Source organism: Microtus oregoni, unplaced genomic scaffold, assembly GCF_018167655.1.
Source record: "Microtus oregoni isolate MIOR12 unplaced genomic scaffold, Mior012 000007F_ref0000211, whole genome shotgun sequence".
NCBI classification, from domain to species: Eukaryota; Metazoa; Chordata; class Mammalia; order Rodentia; family Cricetidae; genus Microtus; species Microtus oregoni.
This window is the reverse complement of record NW_024543066.1, coordinates 47,357,501-47,382,363: the sequence shown is the minus strand read 5'-3', so window position 1 is coordinate 47,382,363 and position 24,863 is coordinate 47,357,501. Positions and strand designations below refer to the sequence as shown.

The window sequence follows — 24,863 nt, the reverse complement described above, 5'->3', positions numbered from 1 at the left end:
AAAGGAAAATTAAAAAATATGATAATTTATTCAGATACATAGCAACTTTAGATGCCACATGCTTTCTTACATATTACCAAAATTTTACAAATTAAACACTACAGAAAACAAATGTAGGCAAAAACACTGTGTAAATCTTATTTCAATTAACTTTATCTTCATTTGACTAAGTAACCTGTTTTTAATACTTACATCAAAAATATATATAAAATAAACCATAACCTAGAAAATAACTTCAACACCAAATATCACTGTTAAGTGTTCTCCACTCCTAAGACAGTCACCCAGCACATGCTACAATACCCAAAGGCCTATGATCACATGCTGGCTCCTCTCTCTTGATCTCCATCTACTTCCCTAAAATACAGAGGCAGCAGGTACTCTGACCAAATCAGCTATCTGCTCTGAGTGCTCTCAGCAGCTCCCAACTAACCCAGGGAATGTGTGGCCTTCTGCTCACGATCAACAACTGGCTGGCATGGGACTAGATTACAGTACACTAAGAAATACACCCTGGAAAGCCACAGGCCACTTAGGGGAGCAGGAAGATTAACTGCACAGCTCCAACTTCATCTATGCCCCTCTTCCAAATCCAATTTCCCCCACAGGGCACAAGCCCATCTCATCCCCAGCTCTGCAGACCACCTGCTTCAGCCTCTCTCCCCCATGATGCCCCCATCTCCAGTGATCACACAGATATCAGATATCCCCTCCCCTCCAACTTCCTTCCCCAACTCATTGCATTATCCCAATTCCCCAGCAGGAATTGACTGCCACAAATGAAAGCTGAATATCAGCAACAGAAACAACAGAAATCTTACAAACTCAAGGAAACACAATGACTCACTGCTGGATTAAAAAAAAAGAAGAAGAAGAACAAAACAGAAATTAAGAAAAAAAATTAAGGCCGGGCGGTGGTGGTGCACGCCTTTAATCCCAGCACTTGGGAGGCAGAGGCAGTTCGAGACCAGCCTGGTCAACAGAGCTAGTTCCAGGACAGGCTCCAAAACCACAGAGAAACCCTGTCTCGAAAAACCAAAAGAAAAAAAAATTAAGGACTTTCTAGAATTGAATGAAAATGATTATACAACATATCTAGACTTACAGAACATTATGAAGGCACAAAGTACCTATATAAGCTTATACCGGAAAGTTCTAGAACAAAAAGAAGAAATCACACTCAAAAAAAGCAGATAGCAAGAAATAATCAAAGTCAGGGCTGAAATAAACAATAGAAACAAACAACAATGACAAAATATCAACCAACCAACAAACAAAAACCAATGAAGCAAAACAAGAAACCTTAGTCAAATGAACTAAAGGGCCGGGAGAGAATGTCCAAATTAACAGAATTAGAAGTGCAAAGGAGGACATAACAACAGACAGTGACAAAATCCAGAGAATCATAAGGACAACTTTAAAATGCTATATTACATAAAATTGGAAATTTTTCTTAATACATATTACTTATCAATGTTAAATCAAGATCAGATAAGCAATTTAAACAGACCTATAACAGTACACAAACCACATAAAGACCCAGCACAGGAAGAGAACTACAGACCAAGTTTCCTCAAGAACATAGATGTAAAAATTCTCAACACGTGCAAGCCAAATCCAACAACACATTAAAATCATCCACCATGATCAAGTAGGCTTCATCCCAGGGATGCAGGAACGGTTCAACATTCATAAATCAATAAGTTTAATTATCCAAGATATAAGCAAACTGAAAGAGAAAAAAATACATGACCATCTCACTAGACGCTTTAATAAAATCCAACACACCTTCATGATAATAGTCCTGGAGAGAGTGGGGATACAAGGGACATACCTAAACATAATAAAGGTAGTTAATGACAAGCCCATAGCCAACATCAACTTAAAGGAAGAGAAACTCAAAGCAATTCTGCTAAAATCAGGAACAAGAAAAGTCTGTCCACCTTTTTTGTTTGTTTGTTTGGTTGGTTGGTTGGTTGGGTGTTTTTTTTGGGGGGGAGGGGGGTGGTTTCCAAGACAGGGTTTTTCTATGAACAGCCCTGGCTGTCATGGAACTCGCTTTGTAGACCATCTGCCTCTGCCTCCCGAGTGCTGGGATTGAAGGTGTGTTCCACCACGCCCAGCTGTCCACTTTCTTCATACCTATTCAATGTAGTACATGAAGTCTTAGCTAGAGCAATCAGACTATTGAGGAGATTGGGGGATACAAATTAGAAAGGAAGAAGACAAAGTATCTTTATTTGTAGATAATATACTATAAACAAGTGACCCTAAAAATCCCACTGGGAACTTACACCTGTAGACACTCAGAAAAGTACCTGGGTACAAGACTAACTCACAAAAAGTCGTATCCTCTCTATATACAGAAGACAAATAAACTGAGGGAGAAACCAGGGGAACAATGCTTTTCATAATAGGTTTAAATAAAATAAAATATCTTGGGGGAACTCTAACCAAACAACTTAAAGATTTCTATGATAAAACTTCAAGTCTTTGAAAAAAGAAATTTAAGTCTTTTTATCAGAAGATGGAAAGATCTCCTATGCTCATGAATTGGTAGGATTAATTTATTTTAAAAAGTCATCCTAAGAAAAGCAATCTATAGATTCAAAGCAATCCCCATCAAAATTCCAACAGAATTCAACAGATTTTGAAAGGACAATTTCGGATTCATGTGGAAACACACACACAAAACAAACAAATAAACAAACAGGGTCGTTGAAACAATCCTGACTAACAAAAAGAACTGTGGGAGGTATCCCAACCTCGGCTCTGCTCTGCATATACTTCCCTATAAGTACCTCAAGCTAACTGATGCCACCGGAGCTCTGTGTGGGAGCTATCACTATCCCTATTTTTAAGTTGTGCTACAGAGCTATAGGAATAAAACAAACCACATGGTGTTGGCTCAAAAACAGACACTTTGATCAATGGAATCAATATGAACATCCAGACGTAACTCCATACACATTTGGAGAAGTACACAGTGGAAACACACCTTCAACAAATGGTGCTGGTCAAACTGGACAGGTACATGTAGAAGAATCCAAACAGATCCATAGTTCTTATCCTGCACAAAACTCAACTCCAAAGGATCAAAGACCTCGACATAACACCAGATACACTGAACCTGACACAAGAGAAAGTAGGAAATAACCCTGAACTCTTGACCCAGGAAAAGAGTTACAAACAGAACAGCCTTAATACAGGCACTATATTCAACAATTAGATGGGACCTCATGAAACCAAAGAGCTTCTGCCCAACAAAAAACACTGTCATTCACACAAATGACAGCCTACAGAATGGGAAAAGATTTTTACGAACTACATATCTGATACAGGGTTATTGTTTAAAATAAAGAGCACAAAAGAAAAACTTAGATATCAAGAAAAATGGATTACAAATCTAAACTGAGAACTCTCAAAAGAGGAAACTCAAATGGCTGAGACACAAAAAAATGTTCAACACCCTCAGCAATCAGGGAAATTAAAATCTAAACAACTTTGAGATTCTCTCTTACACCCATCAGAATAGCTAAGATCAATAATACAAGTGACAGCTCATGGTGGCAAGGACATAAAGGGGAACGCTCCTCCATTGCTGGTGGGAATGCAAACCTGTCTAGCCACTACAGAAATCAGTGTGGTAAATTCTTAGGAAGATGAGACTATCTCAAGATCTGACTATACCATCTGGGACATACACCCAAAGGAGGCATCATCCTATCAGAGAAACTCCTTTAACCATGTTCATTGCTGCTCTATTTATAATAGCCAGAATCGGGAAACAACCTAGATGTCCCTCAATAGAAGAAAATATGGTAATTTACATGACGTAGTATTATTCAGTCATAAAAAAATGAAATCATGAAATTTGCAAACAAAGAAATGGAACTAGAAAAAATATGGTATGAATTCACTTTTATGTGGGTTTTAGCTGTTAAGTCGATGGTAACCAAGCTACAATCTATAGAACCAGAGGTTAGGTATGGAGTAAGGGACTGAAGGACAGACAGGTCTCACTAGGTAAAAATGGGGGCAGGCTGGAACATGGGGATCAGTCAAGATGGAGAGGGATCAGATTCTTGTGCCTTCTCTTGGGGGGGGAGGTTCTCCTTCTGTGGTTTATACAACTCCAAAGTGTTAGTTTGTGGTAACATACATTTTTATTTTACTATATATTATAATAATTATTATTATTATCCCTTAGAAACCTGCTTGTTTCCTAATGAGAGACAGAAAGGAAGTGGATCCAGATGGGAGAAAAATGGGGAGGAACTGGGAAGAATAGAAGAAGGGGAAACTGTAATCAGGATATATTATGTGAGGAAAAAAATCTGTTTTCAATAAATGGAATTTTTTAATATGGAGGCACATAAAACAAAGAAATATGTGAAACTTGAATTAAGTGACTTTTTTTAGTTGACTATTTATTTGTTAAACTTGTTTACCCTGTTCTAAAACAAATCCAGAGGACAGGGAATATACTTGTACTTTTTAAGTCATGGCTTTTACTTAGGTAATTTAATGCAGATTATATATGTGATGTAATTTAGGAGTTATTCATTTTAGTTATAATAGTCCTGGGGATTTGCTTTAAATATATAGGGGTAAGCAGTAGGAATACAGAGAAACACGGTTAGCCACAAGGTTATGACCAATGAAGTAGGACAATGAGTAGAGCTTTTTACCCCATCCTCTTCATTGTGGCTATTTTATACACACACATGCAAGCACACATGCATGCATGCACAGCGAGGGGTGTTGGTAGGTAGAGACAGAGAGACAGAAAGACAGACAGAGACAAACGGAAAGACTGAGACAGACAGGCAGAGACAAAGACTTGCAATCACACGCGACTGTTCAAAAGGGAGGAGAGGAGGTGAATATAATCTAAGAATGTCAGCTTGTTGGTGCCAAATCTGACAGTAACAGAAAGTATCCTTATATTTATATCAATATTGTTTGGAATAAAATATTAAAACTAGTGTCATAAATACATAGAATGTATTTTGAAGATGAGCTGTAATGCAATGGCATAACTTAATACTCAGTTTTTCATCCAATGAGTAGAAAACATTGTGAAGCAAAGAACCCTATTCCGTAACTCCTGAAAACAAACTAAAAAGAATCTTTAATAATTACTGACAACAGGGCTTTACATGCATCATCTAGATCAATTCTCCCAAAGATCCAAGGGCCTCAGTCGTTTAGAGACGAGGAAAGCAAACAGATGATCATCAGCCTGGATTAGCAGGCAGAGTCTGAGCACTACGTCCCCCCTCCTTCCAAAAAGCAGCACCCTATAAAAATAAGCTTTGTCTATGCCCAAGACCTGGTCACAGTGAAGCATTACTTGAGCATCTGACTAATAACATACATGGCCCAGCACGAGGTTACCGGGTTATCTTTCCAGTGCTTGTGACTTTGCTGTATTGTGTACCTCTCCAAGAGTCTCAGGATCAATGACAAGTCCTGCAAACTACGTCCTTCCCAGGTTCTAAGACTACCCAAGAACTAAGGTCATTATCTAGACTTCTAGATGTGTGTGCGTGTGTGTGCGCTATTAGGGACTGAAGGGATCGAACCCATGTGTCTTGTACACACTATTCAAGTACTGTAACACTGAGTCTATTCTTCTGTTTAAAGAATAGTCATTTTTCAGATTCTCACGAAAATGCCAGTGTACTGGTTATTACTGATCATTTCTCTCACTCCTGTCACGAAATACTGGGCAGAACCCACTTAAAAATGACTTAGTTATTCTTTGGGTTCACCTTCTTATGAAGTAGACAAGATTGCTTGGCAAAAATTGAGAACTGGGGGGTGGGGTGGGATGGGGGAAAGGGGAGATGGGGAGAGACAAGTGAGAAGGGGAGGATGGGGAGAGCTTGGGGGAATGGGATGGTTGGGATAATGGAAGGATGGATATGGGAGCAGGGAAGTATATATCTTAATTAAGGGAGCCATTTTAGGGTTGGCAAGAGCCTTGACTCTAGAGGAATTCCCAGGGGTCCAGAGAGATGTCCCCAACTAGGTCCTTGGGCAGCTGAGGAGAGAGAGCCTGAAATGGCCCGATCCTATAGTCATAATAATGAATATCTTGCATATTACCATAGAACCTTCATCTGGCGATGGATGGAGATAGAGACAGAGACCCACATTGGAGCAATGGACTGAGCTCCCAAGGTCCAAATGAGGAACGAAAGGAGGGAGAACATGAGCAAGGAAGTCAAGACTGCGAGGGGGGCACCCACCCACTGAGACGGTGGGGCTGATCTATTGGGAGCTCACCGAGGCCAGCTGGACTGGGACTGAAAATGCATGGGATAAAACCAGACTCTCTGAATATGGTAGACAATGAGGGCTGCTGAGAAGCCAAGGACAATGGCACTGGATTTTGATCCTACTGCATGTACTGGATTTGTGGGAGCCTAGCCTGTTTGGATGCTCACCTTCCTAGACCTGGATGGAGGGGGGAGGACCTTGGACTGCCCACAGGGCAGGGAACCCTGACTGCTCTTTGGACTGGAGAGGGAGGGGGAGGGGAGTGGGGCGTGGGGAGGGGGGAGGGGGGAAAGGGAGGTGGGGAAGAGGCGGAAATTTTTAATAAAAAATTTTTAATAAGAAAAAAATAATAAAATAAATGACTTAGTTAGCTTGGCTCACAGTTTTAGATCAAGGAAGCCATGGTACAATTCACGGTGTCAGGAGTTACCACATCTGGGCAGATGAGGAAGCAGAATGCAGGAAAGGCTGTCCCGGCCAGCTTTCTCCGCTTCCCTTTCCATTCACCAGCCATATTCAGTCTGGCCTCTCTGGGAATACCAATGAAAAACCACCCACTGTCTTCTAGATGAGAACAAGCCAAGCAGAGTTGACAATGAGCATTAATCAGCATGTCCAGGAAATTTTAAACTATAAGTGACAAATTTTCAGAACATAATTAGCAATAAAACCCAAAATCTCAAAATTTCCTTTTTTATTAAAAAATTTTTAATCTTTACTCCAAAATCTTGCAATTTTTTTTTTTAAAAAAATCACACAGATATTAACTAGACTCAAAGCCTACACATCTCAATAGTTAGAATAGCCTTCTAAAGCTGTGGAACTTCACAATGGATTTTACACTTTCACCGTAAGACAACACTTAAATATACTATTAAATATAATAGAAAAGAGGGTAAGAAGAACTGAATATTAATATGGTCAAACTCTTTTTAAAGTAACAGCTTATAAGAAATAATTTATCCAAGTAGCTACAGGAAGGGAACCGAATTCAAGAGTTCTAAGAGTGCATGATTTCTTCAACTCTGCAACTAGAGACAAAGTCCTTCCTCAGTCACCGCTGGCCTCCGCGGAGTCTGCGGCCACAGGGCTGGGGCTAGGACTGGGTGGAGTGAAGAAGCACAGCTTCTATTCTTAGTACCTTCCTGGCCACTCTGAAAGCTCCTGGTCACAAATTATGGCCTGCTGTCTTTTAAAATAGATTTTTCACTCACAGAATTCATAGAAAATACCTCAGAATCAAAAAGAGATATGTAAGTTATTACATAAAGCTAATTTCATTTTGAAAGAATTTTAGGTAAAAAGTATTATACATGTTCACAAATTTAGCTATAAAGAGGGCTTAAAATACCTTTCACTGCAGATGTACTTGGAAGGGTACATCCTATAATTTGTAGACTATTCATTACTAGTGTTAAAATCAGAAAATTTGAATTTTAAAAATCAAATTTGTCCAAACTTGAAAATGATTATCTTGAAAAAAATTAGTAATACAACAGATCTAAACTGATGACACAAGTTACATATTAACTATTGTAAAATTATCTTTAAATTTAAATAACATAATTAGTAATTTCTGCTTGAAAATTATTGGCTGAAAGTAAAAAGAAAAATTATATATTCTTCATCTTCATCATACTTGTTAGTAAGAAAATCAGAAGGCTGTCTGCTCACATCAGGACCAACTTATCTACTATGCACACAATGCTGAAATGAAGCTCACAATAAAGATTCAGGAAAATATTTACTTTCTTCTAGAATGAGAAGAATGAAAAGGTCAGTTAGATCAAAGACAGTTTCAATATATAATATTATCTACCATTATACCCAAACAGAATATCATTTTTAATTTTGTTCTACAAAAAAAACATCTTTATGTAGCCCTACTACAAATGAAATCCTTCCAATTCAGAAGCCTCCCTAGGAGGCTGGCGCTGTGTTATCTTGCCAAAGCAAGAGATGGCCTAGCTCTGCCTGGGCAGGGATGTAGGACTGAGCAGGCTTCCCACTGGATGCTGACACTGCCTGGAGGCTCCAGCATAAAGCCAGAGCTGCAGCAACTGCAAAGTTTTCTATCAATCACTCTCAGAGTGCTTGGTTTCTTTTCCTTTTGTAACATTTAGAAATATATACTCATAAATGCCAAATTTTTCATACAGTTCATTGTTGCATGAAATGTTAGAGCTGACAACTCATTTTCTCCACACAGAAGGATTTTTAAATTATGAATAATCAATTGGAAACAGCAAAATATAAAGATCTGCAAGTGGAAGAAGAAGCACCCGTCCAAGCAGCATGTCCACTGGCAGCCATGTGGTGCCATGTAGAGAATGAGACCCCTTCTGCCCAGTCTGGGACAGTGTGCGTACAGCAGAGTGACTGTCCTCGGTCTACATCTACCTGCACCATTCCCTGTGCCCACGCACCCTACACAGGTCTCTGTGCAAGGACACCTGTGGGGATGCCATCTGTCATCAGGTAGAGAACTCAGTCCACATTTCCACAGAGGCTGTGGGAACAAAGAAACTTCAGAAGACATTCTGTCGTTTTTCCTGGAGTCCACGACTTGTGCTGGCAGAGGCTGCCAACCGCAGAGCACTCGAGCCTGCAGATGCACGAGGCTGTCTGCTTCCAGGCTGCGCTTCCACAGCAGCAGCTGGATAAAAGCTCTTCCTGCTTCTCAACAGCAACCACTGTGGCAAAGGCAAAGACTGAACTAAAAGACCTCATTCACAGGGCCAGAAAGCCCAAATAGGCCAACCCGCCAGCCAGCTCTTCCCCTGCAAACAGTCTGTCTCTTTGAAAGGTCTCTACAGCTCGGTCCTTCCTCTATCACTCACACGTATTCCCTTACACTCTGTTATCTAGAAAACCAGTAAAGCTCAGTGGTAATTCTATACTGCTTTATTTTATTGTTAATATGTTTTCTGTTGGTTTTGTTTTGTCGTTACCAAGATCTGAAAAGGCTAAAAAGTGAAAAATCATGTCTCTGGTTCTGGCAAAATTAACAGTGCCAGAGGTCATACATTCAGTTGTTCAGGATCACTAGACCACACAACTGACAACACTGAGCAGGGCCGTGAAAAGCTACAGGTTACTCAGGATAGATTAAGTATTTGTTTGTTTGTTTGTCTTCTTTGACTAAATAGAAAAGCCGGATTAGCTCCCCACATTTGATGGTCTGCTCCCTGGAACCACTGTTTTCTTACCAGCACAGTCGAAGGCATCCATAAACACTTCACTTTCCAAGAGACCACAAAAGATAATTCTGGGATAGCCCCATATACACATAAATAATAATAATAATAAACAGCACAGGGTCGCAACAACTGGCTCACAAGAGTAGGCTAAAAGGACCTGTCCCTCCAAAAGTCCCTAGAGAACAAAAGAAACCTCAGAACCTTGAGTATACAGCACCCTGTTACAGAATCTGCAGCAAATCTTTTCTTTTGCACACAGCCGCAAACCCAATTTGACCATTTCCCCGAAATAAAGCTTCACACGATGTTTTCCACTGGGTGTGGCTCCTCCTCCACTTGGCTGCACGACACCCAACCTCTGTCAACCTTCAGACTATATCTTCTCTCACACACGGGTGCACAGTGATAGGCACAACACCACTCCTACAGATTCCACACTTTCACTGGCAAATGCCCTGCTGTGAAAATAAAATTGAAGAGCAGAAGTTCAATGTACTCTGCTTTCTGTGTGGGCTACTTTTATGTCGACTTGATAGCTAGAGTCATTGTGGAAGAGGGAACCTTAATTGAAAACATGCCACAATCAGATTAGCTTGTGGGCAAGCATGTGGTGCACTTTCTTGACAATTGACGGGGGTGGGCCCAACTTACTGTAGGCACTGCCACTTCTGGGCTGGTGGTCCTGGGTGCTATCAGAAAGCAGGCTAAGCAAGTCATGAGGAGCAAGTCAGTAAACAGAGTTCCTCCATGACCTCTGATTCAGTTCCTGCCTCCAGGTTCCTGCTCTGACTTCCCTGGATGATGGACTAACAGCTCTAAGATAAAACAGGCCCTTTCCTCCCCATGATGCTTTTGGTCTTTATGATTTATCGTAGCTCTAGAAACCCTAACTAATGGACTTTCTCAGGGATCTGCAAGCATGCCAGGATAGGACTGCCCAGAAAGTGAAGGTCTCCAATGCCAACTTCCAGATCCCACACAGAATTAACAGATCCCACCAGATTTTTGATCGCTTAGTACTAACTTCAGCATAAAAGTAAGTGTTTCCAGACGGGCGGTGGTGGCGCACGCCTTTAATCCCAGCACTTGGGAGGCAGAGGCAGGCGGATCTCTGTGAGTTCGAGACCAGCCTAGTCTACAAGAGCTAGTTCCAGGACAGGCTCCAAAACCACAGAGAAACCCTGTCTTGAAAAACCAAAAAAAAAAAAAAAAAAAGTGTTTCCACAGGAAGGGTTACAAAGTCATAGGAAAAATACTGATGGAAAAAATGCAATTCGTGGATTACAGGATAAGAAGAAGATGGTTAAGCTTTAAATCAGGAAGGTTTTAAAGTCTAAAACCTAAAAGAAAATAAATTCATATAAATTCTCCTTTTCAAAAAGCTCAATATTTGTTCCTCTCCGGCATACAAATAATTTGTGCACTCCTAGCTTCTAATACTCTTTCTAAGAAGTAAATGTTTCTGAGGCAGATTCTAATTAAATCTTTTTTATTTTAAGTGAACTGACACATGAAAAATGATACAAGACCCTCAAAGGTTAATGGGTGGAGGCATATCAGGACCTAGATATTCACATAATTCCTTCCATAACAATTTAGATACAAAATTTTAAAGTTATACCCAATTCTTGCTACAGGGAATCACTCATTTTATTTTAATAGCAGCATACTAAGAGACTTCCATCACCATAGTAACACACCTGGGATAGTTCATGTGAGAGCTCATTTGCTTAGTTTTGAAGCTGGGGCTTCTAGCAGTATACTGGATGAGACCTGAGGGGAGTATCTAACTGAACAGGTTATCTTCATGTCTGGGAAGCAAATAAAGGTGAGGCTTCAGTCCCATAAGTCCACAAGGCCCCACCCCCTCAACATTTCATCCTGCCATCCTGGGGACGAAGAATTCAGTGCCTTTTGGAAACACACATATACTACAGCAAGCAGAGAATCAGAGCTGATCACATCTCTTTGAAAGACAAGCTATAATTTAAGCTTGTCAACTTCTTTTTTTAAAAAAATAAATAAATTCCCTCTCATTCAAACTGATTCAATGGGTACAAATGAAAATGGGGGTTGGGGAAACGGCTCAGCTGGTAAGTGCTTGTCTCACAACCATAAAGGCCTGGATTTGGATCTCCAGCACCCCCATAAAAAGTTGGGCCCAGTGGCATGTATCTGTAACCCCTAGTGAGACAGGTAGGTCCGTACATCTTGCTGACAAGCCAGTCTAACTGAAATGGCACACTACAAATTGAGGAAAGGACTCGGTCTCAACAATCCGCGTGCCTGAGGAAGATACCCTATCAACCTCGATCCGCCCATCCAAGCCACACTCACACATGCGCGCGCACGCGCACACACACACACACACACACACACACACCACATAGAAAAACAACCCCAAAACAATTAAAAGAGAAGAAAGGAGAATGGAAGAGGGTCCATTTTGTGAAATTGACTACACAGCAGGAGACAACAGGGTGAGAAAAGGTTTGACTCTGTGCAGCAAGGTGCTGGGGGTGATGTGCTCAAGAGGGTGTTGAGGGAAAACCTGGGCTCAAGAGATCAACCTAACACTCACCAGCGAATCCACAATTAACTGTAGCTACGCCTGTGGGAAAGTTGTCACGAATGAGCCAGAACTAGGAGGAGGCCTAGTGAACTGTTCAGATTGCATGAAGTGTGTGCCCTGATGATCTTTACCAGTGGAAGACAAAGGAGGAGTAGCTCAAAGAGGAGACAGAGAAACAAGTCAGAGATCCCTCTCAAGATACAGCCACAAATGGGGCAAGAAAAAGGCAGGGGTAGTTGAGGAAGGGGCTGAAGATGGTGTGGAAATACCCCATATTGTTTTTGTTTTTTAAGAACCTGAATGCAGTATCCAGCAAACTACTAGTGACAACTGAAGGAGCAAGGGGAACATTCCATGACAAAAAATGAAATTAAGGAATTTATGACCATCCATCCCGCTCTGTAGAAGATATCAGAAGAAACACTTAGGTCTAAAGAAAACTTTAGACATACCTAAGAAAACAAAAGGAACAAATAAATAACTCTAGAACACTCAAACAAAAGAGATCTAATAAAAGATCACAAAAACAACAAAATGACAGGAATTAATGCATAACATTCCATGGTAACTCTTAATAATTTCTACTTCCTAATGAGAGGAACAGGTCAGAAAACAGGATTCAGTTGTTTCATGGTTTGTTTGTTTTTGTTTTTTGCTGACTCAAAAAAAAAACACACCCCATGACCAAGATATACACCACCTTATGGCAAATTTGGGGGGAAAGGTATTCCAAGCAAAGAAACCAAGAAATAAGCAGAGATTGCTATTCTAATATCTGACCAAATCAATTTCAAGCCACTACAAAAGGCAAAAGGAGATAGATAGGCAAAAGATAAGGAGGGACAATTTATCCTCATTAAAGGGAAATCAAACAACAGGATATTAAAATTCTAGACATACATGCATCAAACACAGGAGTAACCAATCTCACATGCGCATGCATACACACACACACACACACACACACACAAATTAGACTTAAAGCCATATATTAACACCAACACAGTGATAGTGATAATTTCAATACTGACACTCACTAATAAGCAGGTAATCTGGAAAGAAACTAAATAGAAAACTTGAATTAAATGGCATCATAAATCAAATGGATCTAACAGGTATGCATTTACAGAACATTCCACCCAAACACTAAAGAATACATGTTCTCAGTGGCCTGTGGGACCACACTTTAGGAAACAAAGTGAGCTTCAATAAATAGAGGAACATTAAAACTATATTCCACACCTATTTGACCACCATGCGATAAAGATGGCGAGCAACAACAAAAGAAAAGAGAGAAAGTACACAGGTTCTGGAAGCTGAAGAAGATACTACTAAACTGAAATTGGGTGAAGAAGCAATCAAGATGAAGATTTTAAAATTCCTAGAATTTTAATGAAAAGGAAAAGACAAAGTAGAAACAGCCTTTGTCAAAATTCAACAACCACTCATGATAAAAGTCTTGGGGAGAGAAGAGGTATATTGGGATATTAGGTCTGAACATAATAAAGATGTATACAGGAAGCACACAGCCTACACAGAAAACCAAACAACAAAACCTAGAGGTCCTTCAAACTCAGCCTTCTCATCAGTTACTTCTCTTCCTGGGAACCTGCCCAAGACAAGTGAAAGGTGTGTGCTTCTGTGCTAGATTCCCGCACAGAACGTGGAAAATAAACCCTGTCCAAATAGAATAAACAAGACTAATGACAACCTAAGGGCACACACTGAGAGGTCAGAGTACACACCACATAACTGAGTTTACAGTACTGCTTTATAACTAATAGAATACATTTGTGGATACCCCAGGAGCTTGTGCTCACTCATCACGACACCAGGAATAAAGGCACCACAGTACCACCAATCTGCCCCTTCCAATCACGATGCAACCTTCTCTGAGTTACCAGCATTTCCTACAAGTAAGGTATGTCATTTGAACGCAAGGTGAAAAGAAGAAAGGAAATGGAGACTTGTCTCAGCAAAGGCTGAACGGTCAGGCATCACTATCGGACCACTTCTCGGAAACATGACTGCTCTGAGAAGGCTTTCTCCAAGACCCAGAATGCAACATGTAGACAAACCCACAAAACCAGTCACTTGATTTATCAAAAAAGGCAATGCAATACGTGAATAAAAGACCCCATTTTCAAATAAGTGGTGCTGAGGGAATCATTTGCATGTAAATATATAAAATATATTTAATATAAATATGTATTTCTAGTTAATATAAATGCATGGTATAAATTTTTATTTAATATTAGTGCATACAAGTGATATGAATAATATAAAATATGTATATATTCCACACAGAATATGAAAAGTAAAGCAAAGATTACAAGTTAATTAATGAAAATCTTCATGGTCAAAAAAAGAGATTTCTTTAAAAGAGGACACAAAAACCATAACCATAACTGAAAATGTTAATAAATTTAGTTTCACAAAAATTAGAAATTGTTTTCCATTACAAGAAAGCCTCTCAGGCCAGTGAAGAGACAGCCATACCCAGGAGAAGACATTTACACGTCTATATCTCACAAAAGACACATGCAGAAAACATAAAGTTACACAAATCAATTTTTAAAAAAATTCAGACAGGCAAGGGAGTCAAACTGGCCTTAAAAAAAAAAAAAAAAAAAAACAAAGACAACATCCAAATGATCAAGAAACATGAAAAAGTTCTCAGTATCACACAACCATAAAACCACAGTAATGTTCCATTAATCACATAGCCATGAAAATAACTACAAAAAAACCCACTGATAATACAAATTATGTATATTTGGAGCAATTTGAAGTATTCAACCTGTTTAGTATTTAAAACATTTTAACTAGCTAGGAAAATTGCTTGGCAGTATCTACTACAGCAAACACAATTATGTGCTATGAAAGAGATTAGTATTTTTAATAAATAAAAAATTATTTATGGGACCATACATAAGTAATGAAAGCCTTAAAACAAGGCTTTCTATACAAGAAATGTATAGATTTCTTGTAACCAACTATGCCTCAAAAATGCCTCAAAAATAAGTCTATCCTTTCATTAACCCGGAACTGAGAGACCGGAACAATTCTGCTGGCAGCTGAAATGAATGGCACAACAGGCAGGAGGGTGGAGACACCTAAACAACTCATTAATACTTTTCAAGAATAAACATTAAAATATAAAATAACTCGAAAAATCATAAGAACCATGACTACAGGAGAAGAGGTTTGGAAAGAGAAGAAACATAAAAGGAAGCAGGGGACCACAGGGGGACAGTTATAAAGCTCGAGTCTAACGGCGGCTGCAAACAGGCCACTTTGTCCCTCTGTGGCCACAATAATTGGTAAAAAGCAACTAAAGCTTCATAAGCAATATTCATAAAAAATGTGCAACCATTTCCTGGCCATTTTCAATCAGAAAGCAGAAACCTGCTACCCATCTCGTCCTCTAAGGAGACAGACTAGACTCCCGCCAGCTCACTCTTCTGCACTGTCTTTATAAACAGAGTCTATGCATACATGCGTAGAGTGTGTATGCAGGCAGATATCTACAGCACAAAAAGATCCACAAAATTGCTATCTGTAAGACCACATTTTGTTCTATTAATAACCACATACTGCAATATTACAGAACAAATTTTCCAATTCTGTTATACTGGTATGCAAATAAATTAATTCAACCATAGCCAGGACCTAAATATACTTACTAACCAGTATGGCCTCGTATAACTCTAGTGACAGAATTTTATGTGATCACTTTCCACTCTGAAAATATCATGAGTCTTCACTACTGATGTGTTTTAAATCCAGCTGCTTAGTTCTGGGGATATTAACACCTGCAGCTTTCAACTCAGTATACTTAGCACACTACAAGATGCCCAAATACTGACTTCACAGTCAAGGAAAATGCTTTGCAGATCAGGCAGAACTTAGGGCATTGCAGCCAGGACTGCAGCTCTAAAATCAGTTAGGCACATGTGGTTTCTTCTAACATTAAGGAGCCAGAATGGCTTGGGCAAATAAGAGTTAAATGAGTAGGTATAATTTTTTTTTAAAAAAAATCTATATTTCAGAAGTTAGAGTAGAAAAAAAATGGTGAATCAGAAAACAAAACAAACAAAAAAGCCCACATGGACTTTCAAAGACAGACAAATTTGGTCTGAATGCTGACTTTGCCCATGTAAACTCTCAATCTTTGTGGAAAGGTTCCTTGCCTGTAAAGAGGATGATGTCCCATTGCAAGTTCTTGGGGGAGAGGTGTGAAATGGTGACCATGAAACATCTGTTTCTCTTTACCTAATCCATCCACAGCAATAAAGGACTGGATTTCTAGCATCAGATGACAAAATAAACTGAGAGAACAGAGATTCCCATTTCAACACTGCATATCAGAACCTCATACTACTTCTTTATTATTAATTCCACAGCACTCCCAATAAATCAATAAATGTCTTTGATATTCCAATATCAATGAATAAAAGTTTAAGTAATTTAACTCCTTAAAAAGAAACAAAAGCTGAGCAGAAACTATGTAAGTTGCTTTTAAAAACCCAAATACCAGGAAAGAGATTAAGAGCTTTAACAGACAGTAACACTTTCTGGATATGCTATTTAAACTCTTAGACCAAAACATAAAAATTCAAAGGTCTATTCTTAATTCAGGAACATAAAAGGGACAGATTATTCGGCCTCATCAGAACAATTCTGAAAGGAATGAAATTTCTGGACTCAACTTTATATGAAAGTTTTTCCTTATAATTATTTTCAAATAATTTTTTTAAAATTAAGCGCATGAAAAAAATTTCTTTTTGAAGAACACAGCACATGAAATGGTATGTTCCAATGAGAATCACTTGGAGTTAAATCTAATAATCTCTTCAAAAAACTGTTGAGTTGTCATTCATCAAAACTTATTAACTCACATTTGATGCGCGCGCACACACATGCGCACACACACTTAAATACACACTTTCCATAAGACATTGAACTTTTTCATAAAGTCAGGGAGTAAATAAGACACAAGTACCTATGAGGTAGAGAGAAGCGGAGCAGTATGAAAATACAGGTGAAGCTGGAACTATAAGGCAGAAAAATAAAACAAAACACTTCATACTAACTGAGAAGCAGTCAAACAAACAACGTCCTAGGAGTGACAAAGGAGAACATACTCCAAGCAGAGAAAGGCTAGGCTTTGATAGAAGGTCATCCCCACAGCTCCAAACTGAGATACTTCTGGAGTGAATGGAGACACTATTAAATATTTGCAGCGACAAAAAAATAAAAACCCAGACTTCCCCAAACCAGTCAAGACAAATGAAAATGCCATGCAGCTGTGGCCACTTACACATGTTCAACTGTGCTAAAACACAGGATTCTGAAAAGCGTCTAAATAGTTCACTCTCCAAAGCATCAACAGCACAGACCTAGAAAGTTTCTCGGTGCTTTTTTGTTACTGCCTTCCAACACAGGCACGGTACCAATGAACTCCAATTCCAATGACCCTGAAGGAGCCAGCTCATTACAGAACAACCTTCAGCGAGAAATGGGAGAGGAAAAACATCCTAGATGGTGCTCAGGGAGTTCCGACTGCCTGCCATGCACTGAGCACACCTCCTCTCACTGCGTCTCCACAGTGCTGGGAGAAGGTCTTTATCCTCCTCATCTTAGATATGGGCACACAAGGCCACACAGAAAGCATGCGGGGGAGTCAGATGATTTGCCATCCTCTCATTTAACTCCAATGCTCTGCCTTAGGAATAATCCAAACAAGTACCACACAGCCAGGGTGCAGCCAAGTTGAGAGGGTTCCTAGAATACATTTTACCTAATAAACCCTGCCATGGTCAAGTACTACAGGCCAGAGAACCCTGCTCTGATGTTGTGGAGTACAAAGGTGCCAAGTGTCTACCAACAGCCTGAATTCACCTGACTGTCAGGTCAATGCAACTAACTATACGCTTTGTGAACCCCAATGTTTCAGAGTTATTCTGACATAAGGGGGGAAAGGGGTGTGGCTATATTTCTCCAGGGGCTCTGGCATACTCATATGCCAAATATAACCTTTCTGATTCATTATTATCAGCAGAAAAAAGCACTGGTTGAGTGGCTCACATGGTTTCTATATATAATACTTTCAGCCATTCATGTGTCCTTCTGGTGGAAATACTTGCATCCCACAAATAAAAACAAAAAGGAGCTGAACTAACACAGAGGTCTAGCAGTTGAGTAGGCAATACCATCCAAAACTTAAGATTTAAGGGATTTGGGGACCAATACATACATCTAAAAAGAAACTACAAATGTTCATTTTATGTTTGCATTATGGCTACAAATAGTATTGCTGTATCTATCAAAAATTCAAAATTTGATAACTTAAGCCTTAAAAGCAAACAATATAAGTTAAACCCCTTATAGAACACCCAGCGCTACAGAAGGAAGTAAACTGATTTGGGAAGAGAATATTCTAAGAAAACATAAATGGATGATACAATCAACTAATTAAACAATTTCCCACCGATTGACTTTACGGATTTGATTTAAAATGCAAATCATATAAAAGATTAAAAGAAGGAAACGCAAAGGGTGGGCAAGAGACTGCACTGCGTATAAATGGTGTGCTCTGATTCCTCTGGGACAGTCAGTCCTGCTCTGATCCCAACAGTTATTGGGTCTACATGCATTAGTGCAGAGTAGAGTGCAGAGCCGCTGACCGGTCCCAAGATTTTCTGATCTAAAGGCTCCATCTGGATCTGCCTATCTATTCAGACAATTCACTTTGTGATCCAGTTTCTGCGTGCCTAGCAAGCAGTTGCCTTTGTTTCTCCTTGTGTCAAAAAGAGAAAGAAAAGCAAGAGACTAAAGTTAAATACAGACATTAAGTTCTAATTCAGAAAAAGGAAAAAAAAGTTACTGAGCCCTGAACTTTACCAGTGCAGAACTGACCAATGTCAGTCTCTGCCTGTAAAGAGCTCAATTAACTAAACCATGCCCCAGTATAATGCTCAGATATGTCTTTATTATTTTGCTTGAATATGAAAAACAGAGTTCTTTAAAAGTCTGATGTTCTTCCTGCTTGGGAGCTCAGCATCAAGACAGAAGAATATATGTTTCTATAAAGACTGCAAGACAATTTCTTCTACTCAACATATACAATACTATATTAAGAAAAATAAAGTCAGCCTGGCCAAGTAGTTAGGACAGGTGATGAGACAGCTGCCTGGCTGTGTTATCTATCAACTACTTCTCCAGCAGAGACAGAGTCCTCTCCCCTCCAACAGCCTGTACATTTACCCTGTACCAGCAAACCTCCCTTACTTACACAAAAAGTGTAAATGGATAGAGTGATCTAAAGAAAATGAAACATGGCCACAGTAAAGAGACATACTGCATGCAGCTCCAGCACAAGACACAGAGCTAGCCTCTCTGAACTCTACCTCCTCCACCCTCTGTGGGTGACATGGGACACGTCAGAGTCAGGGAAGACCACCACACTTTTCACATGTCCTGTCACAGTGAGAGTTCAGTAAGCAGCGGTTACTGTTACTTCATCTGAACACCAAGTAATGCAATAGCTGCACACCCTCAGTATGGAAAAGGCCCTGCATCGGTATGGTAGCTGCCACACTCAAAGAATGTGGAGAAGGGAGGATGACAAAGAGATGTGGGGGGAGGGATGAAGAGAGTTGGCCAAAGGCTCTGCAGGTTGACTCTGGTAATGACTAGGAGACTCCATCCATTGCTACAGCTCATAAAACTGATACCAAGTGCAACTGCAAACACAGAACCCTTTCGAGTGTGAAGTATTTTATTAGTTCTGATGAAAACAAACCACCAAAATTAATACAGTCATACTCATACATTTATTTCTAAAATAAACCTAAGGCCCCAAATATTATTTCATATTTTAATTAATGAATAAACTATGTATGTAAAAAAATAAGTGGCCATCTGAAAGATTAACCAAACTATCTATTTGAAAATAAAGTAGATTGTATCGAGTACTGTGCCCAAGTTAACTACAGAAAGAGAAAATGAAAGCGGTGTTGTCATTTACTAGATTACTGAAGATGACAGACACAACTTCGTCCCTAAGAATCCAGCAATGTGACTCTGCAGACTACCTCGGGAACATACTTTTGTTTTCAGTAAGTTACAGAAAGCTATAACTATCTGCCAGTGCTTTCCACAACTTCTGTACCCTCTCAAAGCATCTATAAAATGTTCTATAAGACCTCTCCTGGTTTTATCAAGATTGCTACCATAACTGAGGAGCTCTTTTATTGTAGAGCTGTGTATCTATTTTGGGAGGAAAAAAAACATTTAACAATAATTTCTTGCTCATTGCTATTTATAAAACAGATGAAACACCAAAGAAATTATTTTAAATAAGTAGACTTCTGATCCACTTACCATGTGTTTCTGAACACGCCAATCATGTCAGTGTTCCGCCTTCCTTCCCCTACCACTATCACGTGTGTCCCTCGCTCTGACTTAGTGTGACCCTGACCTAACAGGAAGTGAAGCCTGAGAAGTAGAAGGCAGAAAAGGAGCACACGGCTGCCAGCAGCCAGCACACGCCACACACGCTAGCCTCTGACCCTCAGCCACTGCCCTTTGCTGTCTTCAGCACCCAGCTTAGGAAGAAACCATGAAACCAAGCCAACACCTCTATGGCCTTTCCCCATGAGCTCCACTGGAGCTTACGCGCCTGTGTTATTTCTGAACAAAAGTGAAATACAATTTCTGTACTCCTGTGGCAAAGGCACCTGTGCAGCACTCACTGTTTTGTGGAACTTGATATTAAGAGGCTTCTTTATTCTTTAAGATATTCTCTTTACGCTATATAATGTGTCTTTAGGAAGCACAACACGAAATCCCTAAAATCTTGATGCTCCAAGACACCAGTTCACAAAGAAACATAACTACTTACCTATCTAGAGTGGCCTTTCTTTCTATACCGTAGGTAAAATCAACTTCCAACACTACTTCCATAATTTTCCAGAACGGTTAAGAAAAAAAATAAGTTGAAATAAAGACCAGAAAGGGGAATCTGTCAAGTCATCTTACTCGGTACAAGATACTAAGATATGATTGGTAAATCCAAAACCACCTGTTTTAGAAAGCACTTTGAGAAAAAACATGAACTTCCTCCCCATTCCCCTAGCCCTACAGTAAATAACTTGCTGAGCGCCTGCAATGAGCCTGGCGCTGTGTTTTTAGGGCATCATGTTGAATAAAAAGATAACTGGCTCCTTTAAAATGAAGAAAAAGGAAAGCATAACTTTGATACTCAGAATTCAATATAAGTAGCATCGCCATTTCCCAAGCAGTGGTTCTGAACAGTGCACCCTTTTCGCTGGGTTTTTACAGCCTTCTGTGGTGAAGCAGTTCCAAGGACTCAACCTCAAGTTCACATCCTTCTGTCTTAGCTTCCACAACAACAAAACCACAACACTGCTCCTAGCCATCAGTGTTCCCTATGAATCTCAACGTGGAGACGAACAAATTCCAGCTTTTTACACGTGAAAACAAGCCCTCAAAACCCTCGGAAGGAAAGGTTGTGAAGATTAAGCAAGTCTCTGAAACCATCACATAAAATTTTATCACTATTACAATGTAAAATCACCACAAATATTTGTTAACCAATAAAAAACAGAAATATCACATAGTTCCGCAAATGGAATCAATAATTATATATGCTTGAAAACAAACTACATACTAGAAGACATGACACCACTAAAAGCTACCCAGGCAATGAAGATACTACTTCTCTCAGTTTTAAAGTTTGCTGCAGGAAGGTGATGTGGATCCTTAAGACCTTCCACTGTGCCTGCCTCCCTCCCACACAGAGACTGAGCAATCAGATGACAGGGGAACACAGCTTCTCAGCGGCCTCCCAGCAGCAAGCGGTGGGTTCCAGAGACGAAGCAGAGGTTCATAACACAGAGTCATGTTCACAGGACCAGATTTCTGAATTTCGAGTCCCATCAGAGCCACCTCTGCCGCTGTGACTCTCTGAGTTACCAGCGAGAGGGATGTGAGCTGCACTGCTAATGTGCACTGCTCCTCACTGCCCTGTCCTAAAGCCCCCTTCATTTTTCCAAGAGCAACAATCCATAGTTGCTCCAAAATTAAGCAAGTCAAATGGGTCGATCCGGCCCAAGGCTTTTCTCAGCTTGTCAACGCTCTTCTCTACGGCATGTCACAAGAAATATTTTTATGTTGCAAACTAAACTGTAATATTTGAAGGAAACCACCAAAAACTCTTAATGTCACTTCTTGAAATTTAAAATTCACAAAACAACTGGTGGTTTTCTAAATAGCACCATGGGAGGGGAGGGGGGAACTTGCTGATCGGGAGGCCTGCCTATGGCAGCTCAGAAGGAATTAAATTGTGCGGGAACTGTAATCTCCCAGAGCTTTTGAGCCTTAAACAGAGGAAATCTGCCTTTCTGTTTCCTTTCTCCAGATAATTAAAGGAGGGGGATATATAGCTTACATTCTCCAATTACGATTGCTTGCTAGGGGCAACTGATTACAATGTAGATTAGAAGAAACCTATTAAATAATATATGTTCATTGTCTGAGGCTTTAAGAAAATATTTTCACATGATCCCTGTCTTTAAAATTCAACAGCGACCTTAGAGGGAGTGTGCCACCAGGCTAAGCTGCTGTTGAAAACCATGTCCCTGCCCAGGCAGGTACAAGGCCCATTTAATTCCAAGTGGACCCGGAGAGGTGACAGCCCCAAGTTGCTCTGGGAACGTCAGAGCACAGCTCTCATGCACACTCCAGATCACCTCTGATTCTTCCCCAATGCCAAGGGCTTCCAATCCCAGCTCCAGCACTCCAAACACCCTCGCTTCCCCTTTGCAGTGGGCTCACTCTGCATCGCCTCCTTCCGCCACCGCTTCCCCGGGCGGGCGGGGAAAACGAGCCCAAGGACGCGCGCGGGTCTCCAACCTACCTTGATGATGCTGCTCCGGCGGGGCAGGCCGCCCGGCTTGCTGTCCCTGGGGACGGGACCGGCCGGGCTAGGGGTACGCGCGAGCGTCACGCCTCGAGGTCCCCTGGCGGGGCTGGCCCGGGCTTCGTCCCCGGACACGCAGAGGCTGCAGTCTCCGTTGGAAACCCCGCCGCTGTCATAGCGCGCCCGCCCGTGGCCGAGGCGACCTCCCCCGCCGCCGCCGCCGCCTTCTCCGGCTCCGGCTTTCAGGGCGCCCTTGGCGCCGAGGGCCGGGCCCGGGGAGGTGGGCAGGGCCTCGCCTGCGGCGCCCCGGCCACACTCCGCCATGGGCGCCCCACGACCCGCCTGCACAAAGCCGCGTCCCCGCGTCCCCGCGCCGCCTCGGGCCGCCTCGCGGGGCCCCTCCTCCTCGCCGCCTCGCGCCGCCGCCTCGGCCGCTTCTTCCGCTTTTTCTTTTCTTTTTTTTTTTTTTTTCTTCCTCTTTCTGATTTAGATGTGGCGCGTGTGGCGAGCTGGCCTCCTGCACGGAGGGCGTCGTGCCGGCCGAATCACCTCTAGGGTCCTGCCGGGGTCGAGGAGAGACAGAGAGGGGAGAGAGTCAGTTCGGGCGGCGGCGCGGCTGCCGGCACCTGGGGAAGGAAAACACGCCCCGGCACACGCGCCGCTGCGGGCGCCAAAAATAACGCGCGCGCGCCGGCGCCCACCGCCGCGCGCCGCGTCCCCTCAGGCCGGGCGTCCGCGCGGGCTCGCAGCGGTGTCCCTCGCGCCCACTCCACGGCGCCCGAAGCGCTGGCGGAACGCGGAGGCGCGTCGGTCGCGCGGGGCTCCCGGGCTCCCGGCTCCGCCCAGGCCCGTCAGTCCCCTCAGGGCTCAGCCGAGGCCCAGGGCGGCTGGCGATGGCCCCCGGGCCCACCGCGACCTACCCGCGGCCATCGCCTCCCGAGCTTCGCGCCGCCCCCTACAGGCCGCGGGGACCCGTCCGGGCCCGGGTCGCGGCCGGCCGTTAGGATTGTGGTCTCCCAGGCCGGGTCAGCGGGCGCGGGTCGTACCCTACCGCCAACTGTCAGTCATTGGAAGCCATCCCAGGCTCGAGGCACAGCGTGCACGCTGGTCTGCTGCACCTGGTGTCCAGCCTCAGCCCCGCACTCAGAACCCGGTCCCTTCCCACCCAGTTCCCGCTGGGCTTCCTCGGTGGAGCGAACCCATTTTTCTATGCAGAAACAGTTCTCTTGCGTGCTCTTGTACTGCTAAACTCAACGGACTTGATGACTGCTTGCCAGGATCTGGGGTAGGGGTGGGATGGCTGGCAAACGTTGAGAGACAGAGGACATCTGCAGGGTTTATTTGCCTCTGGGTTGTCCTGCCGCGGTCGGGGGTGGGGTATCACTCTAGTTCCTCCCTGTCCATGTCCTTCCTAATCCTGTCCCCGAGGATGCTTGTTCTTCCAATCCCTCGTGGGTACCATCCAAATCAAGCACGTCTTTTGGGACAGGATCAAAAACTAGTGATCAACGTGCAGCTCCCACATGCAATACTTTCCCTAAACCTCCATTCCTGGAGCCAAGGGAGAGGCCAGGACCACTGTGCAGCCTAACGGAAGCACTGGCAAGACCTCTGCACGGCTGATACCAGAGGCTCCACCTTTCCATCCCATGCACCCCGAGGGCCAAGTTCATGCCTGACTCTGGCCCCCCAGTTTTTTTTTCTCACTGCATTTCCTTTTCGTTTCCCTGAGCACAGGAGAAACTGAGAGTCCACTGGGACTGAACTTCGAGACCTTGCCCTCATTTACCAAGAGGCCTTTAAGGAAATTAGCTTCACGGTCATAAACATACCCACCCTTGCCCCAGAAACATCA

At 42.0% G+C, this 24,863-nt stretch overlaps 1 protein-coding gene across 3 annotated transcripts in view; it reads right to left on the bottom strand.

Annotated features, from left to right (window-relative positions):
• The window catches only part of Plcl2 (phospholipase C like 2), a 176,229-nt gene extending 152,163 nt beyond the window's left edge, over window positions 1–24,066 (bottom strand). Inside the window, exons 1-2 of one of the 3 annotated variants that reach the window (XM_041655454.1) lie at window positions 23,929–24,066; window positions 23,006–23,567 (exon numbers count right to left, since the gene is read on the bottom strand). In XM_041655454.1, the coding sequence (XP_041511388.1) occupies window positions 23,006–23,332 (327 nt within the window). In that variant the 5' untranslated portion in view covers window positions 23,333–23,567; window positions 23,929–24,066. Of the gene's footprint in view, window positions 1–23,005; window positions 23,857–23,928 lie in introns of those variants that run through there. The other 2 variants (XM_041655456.1, XM_041655453.1) reach the window with 2 other exon arrangements.
• Between the last annotated feature and the right edge of the window lie 797 nt (window positions 24,067–24,863).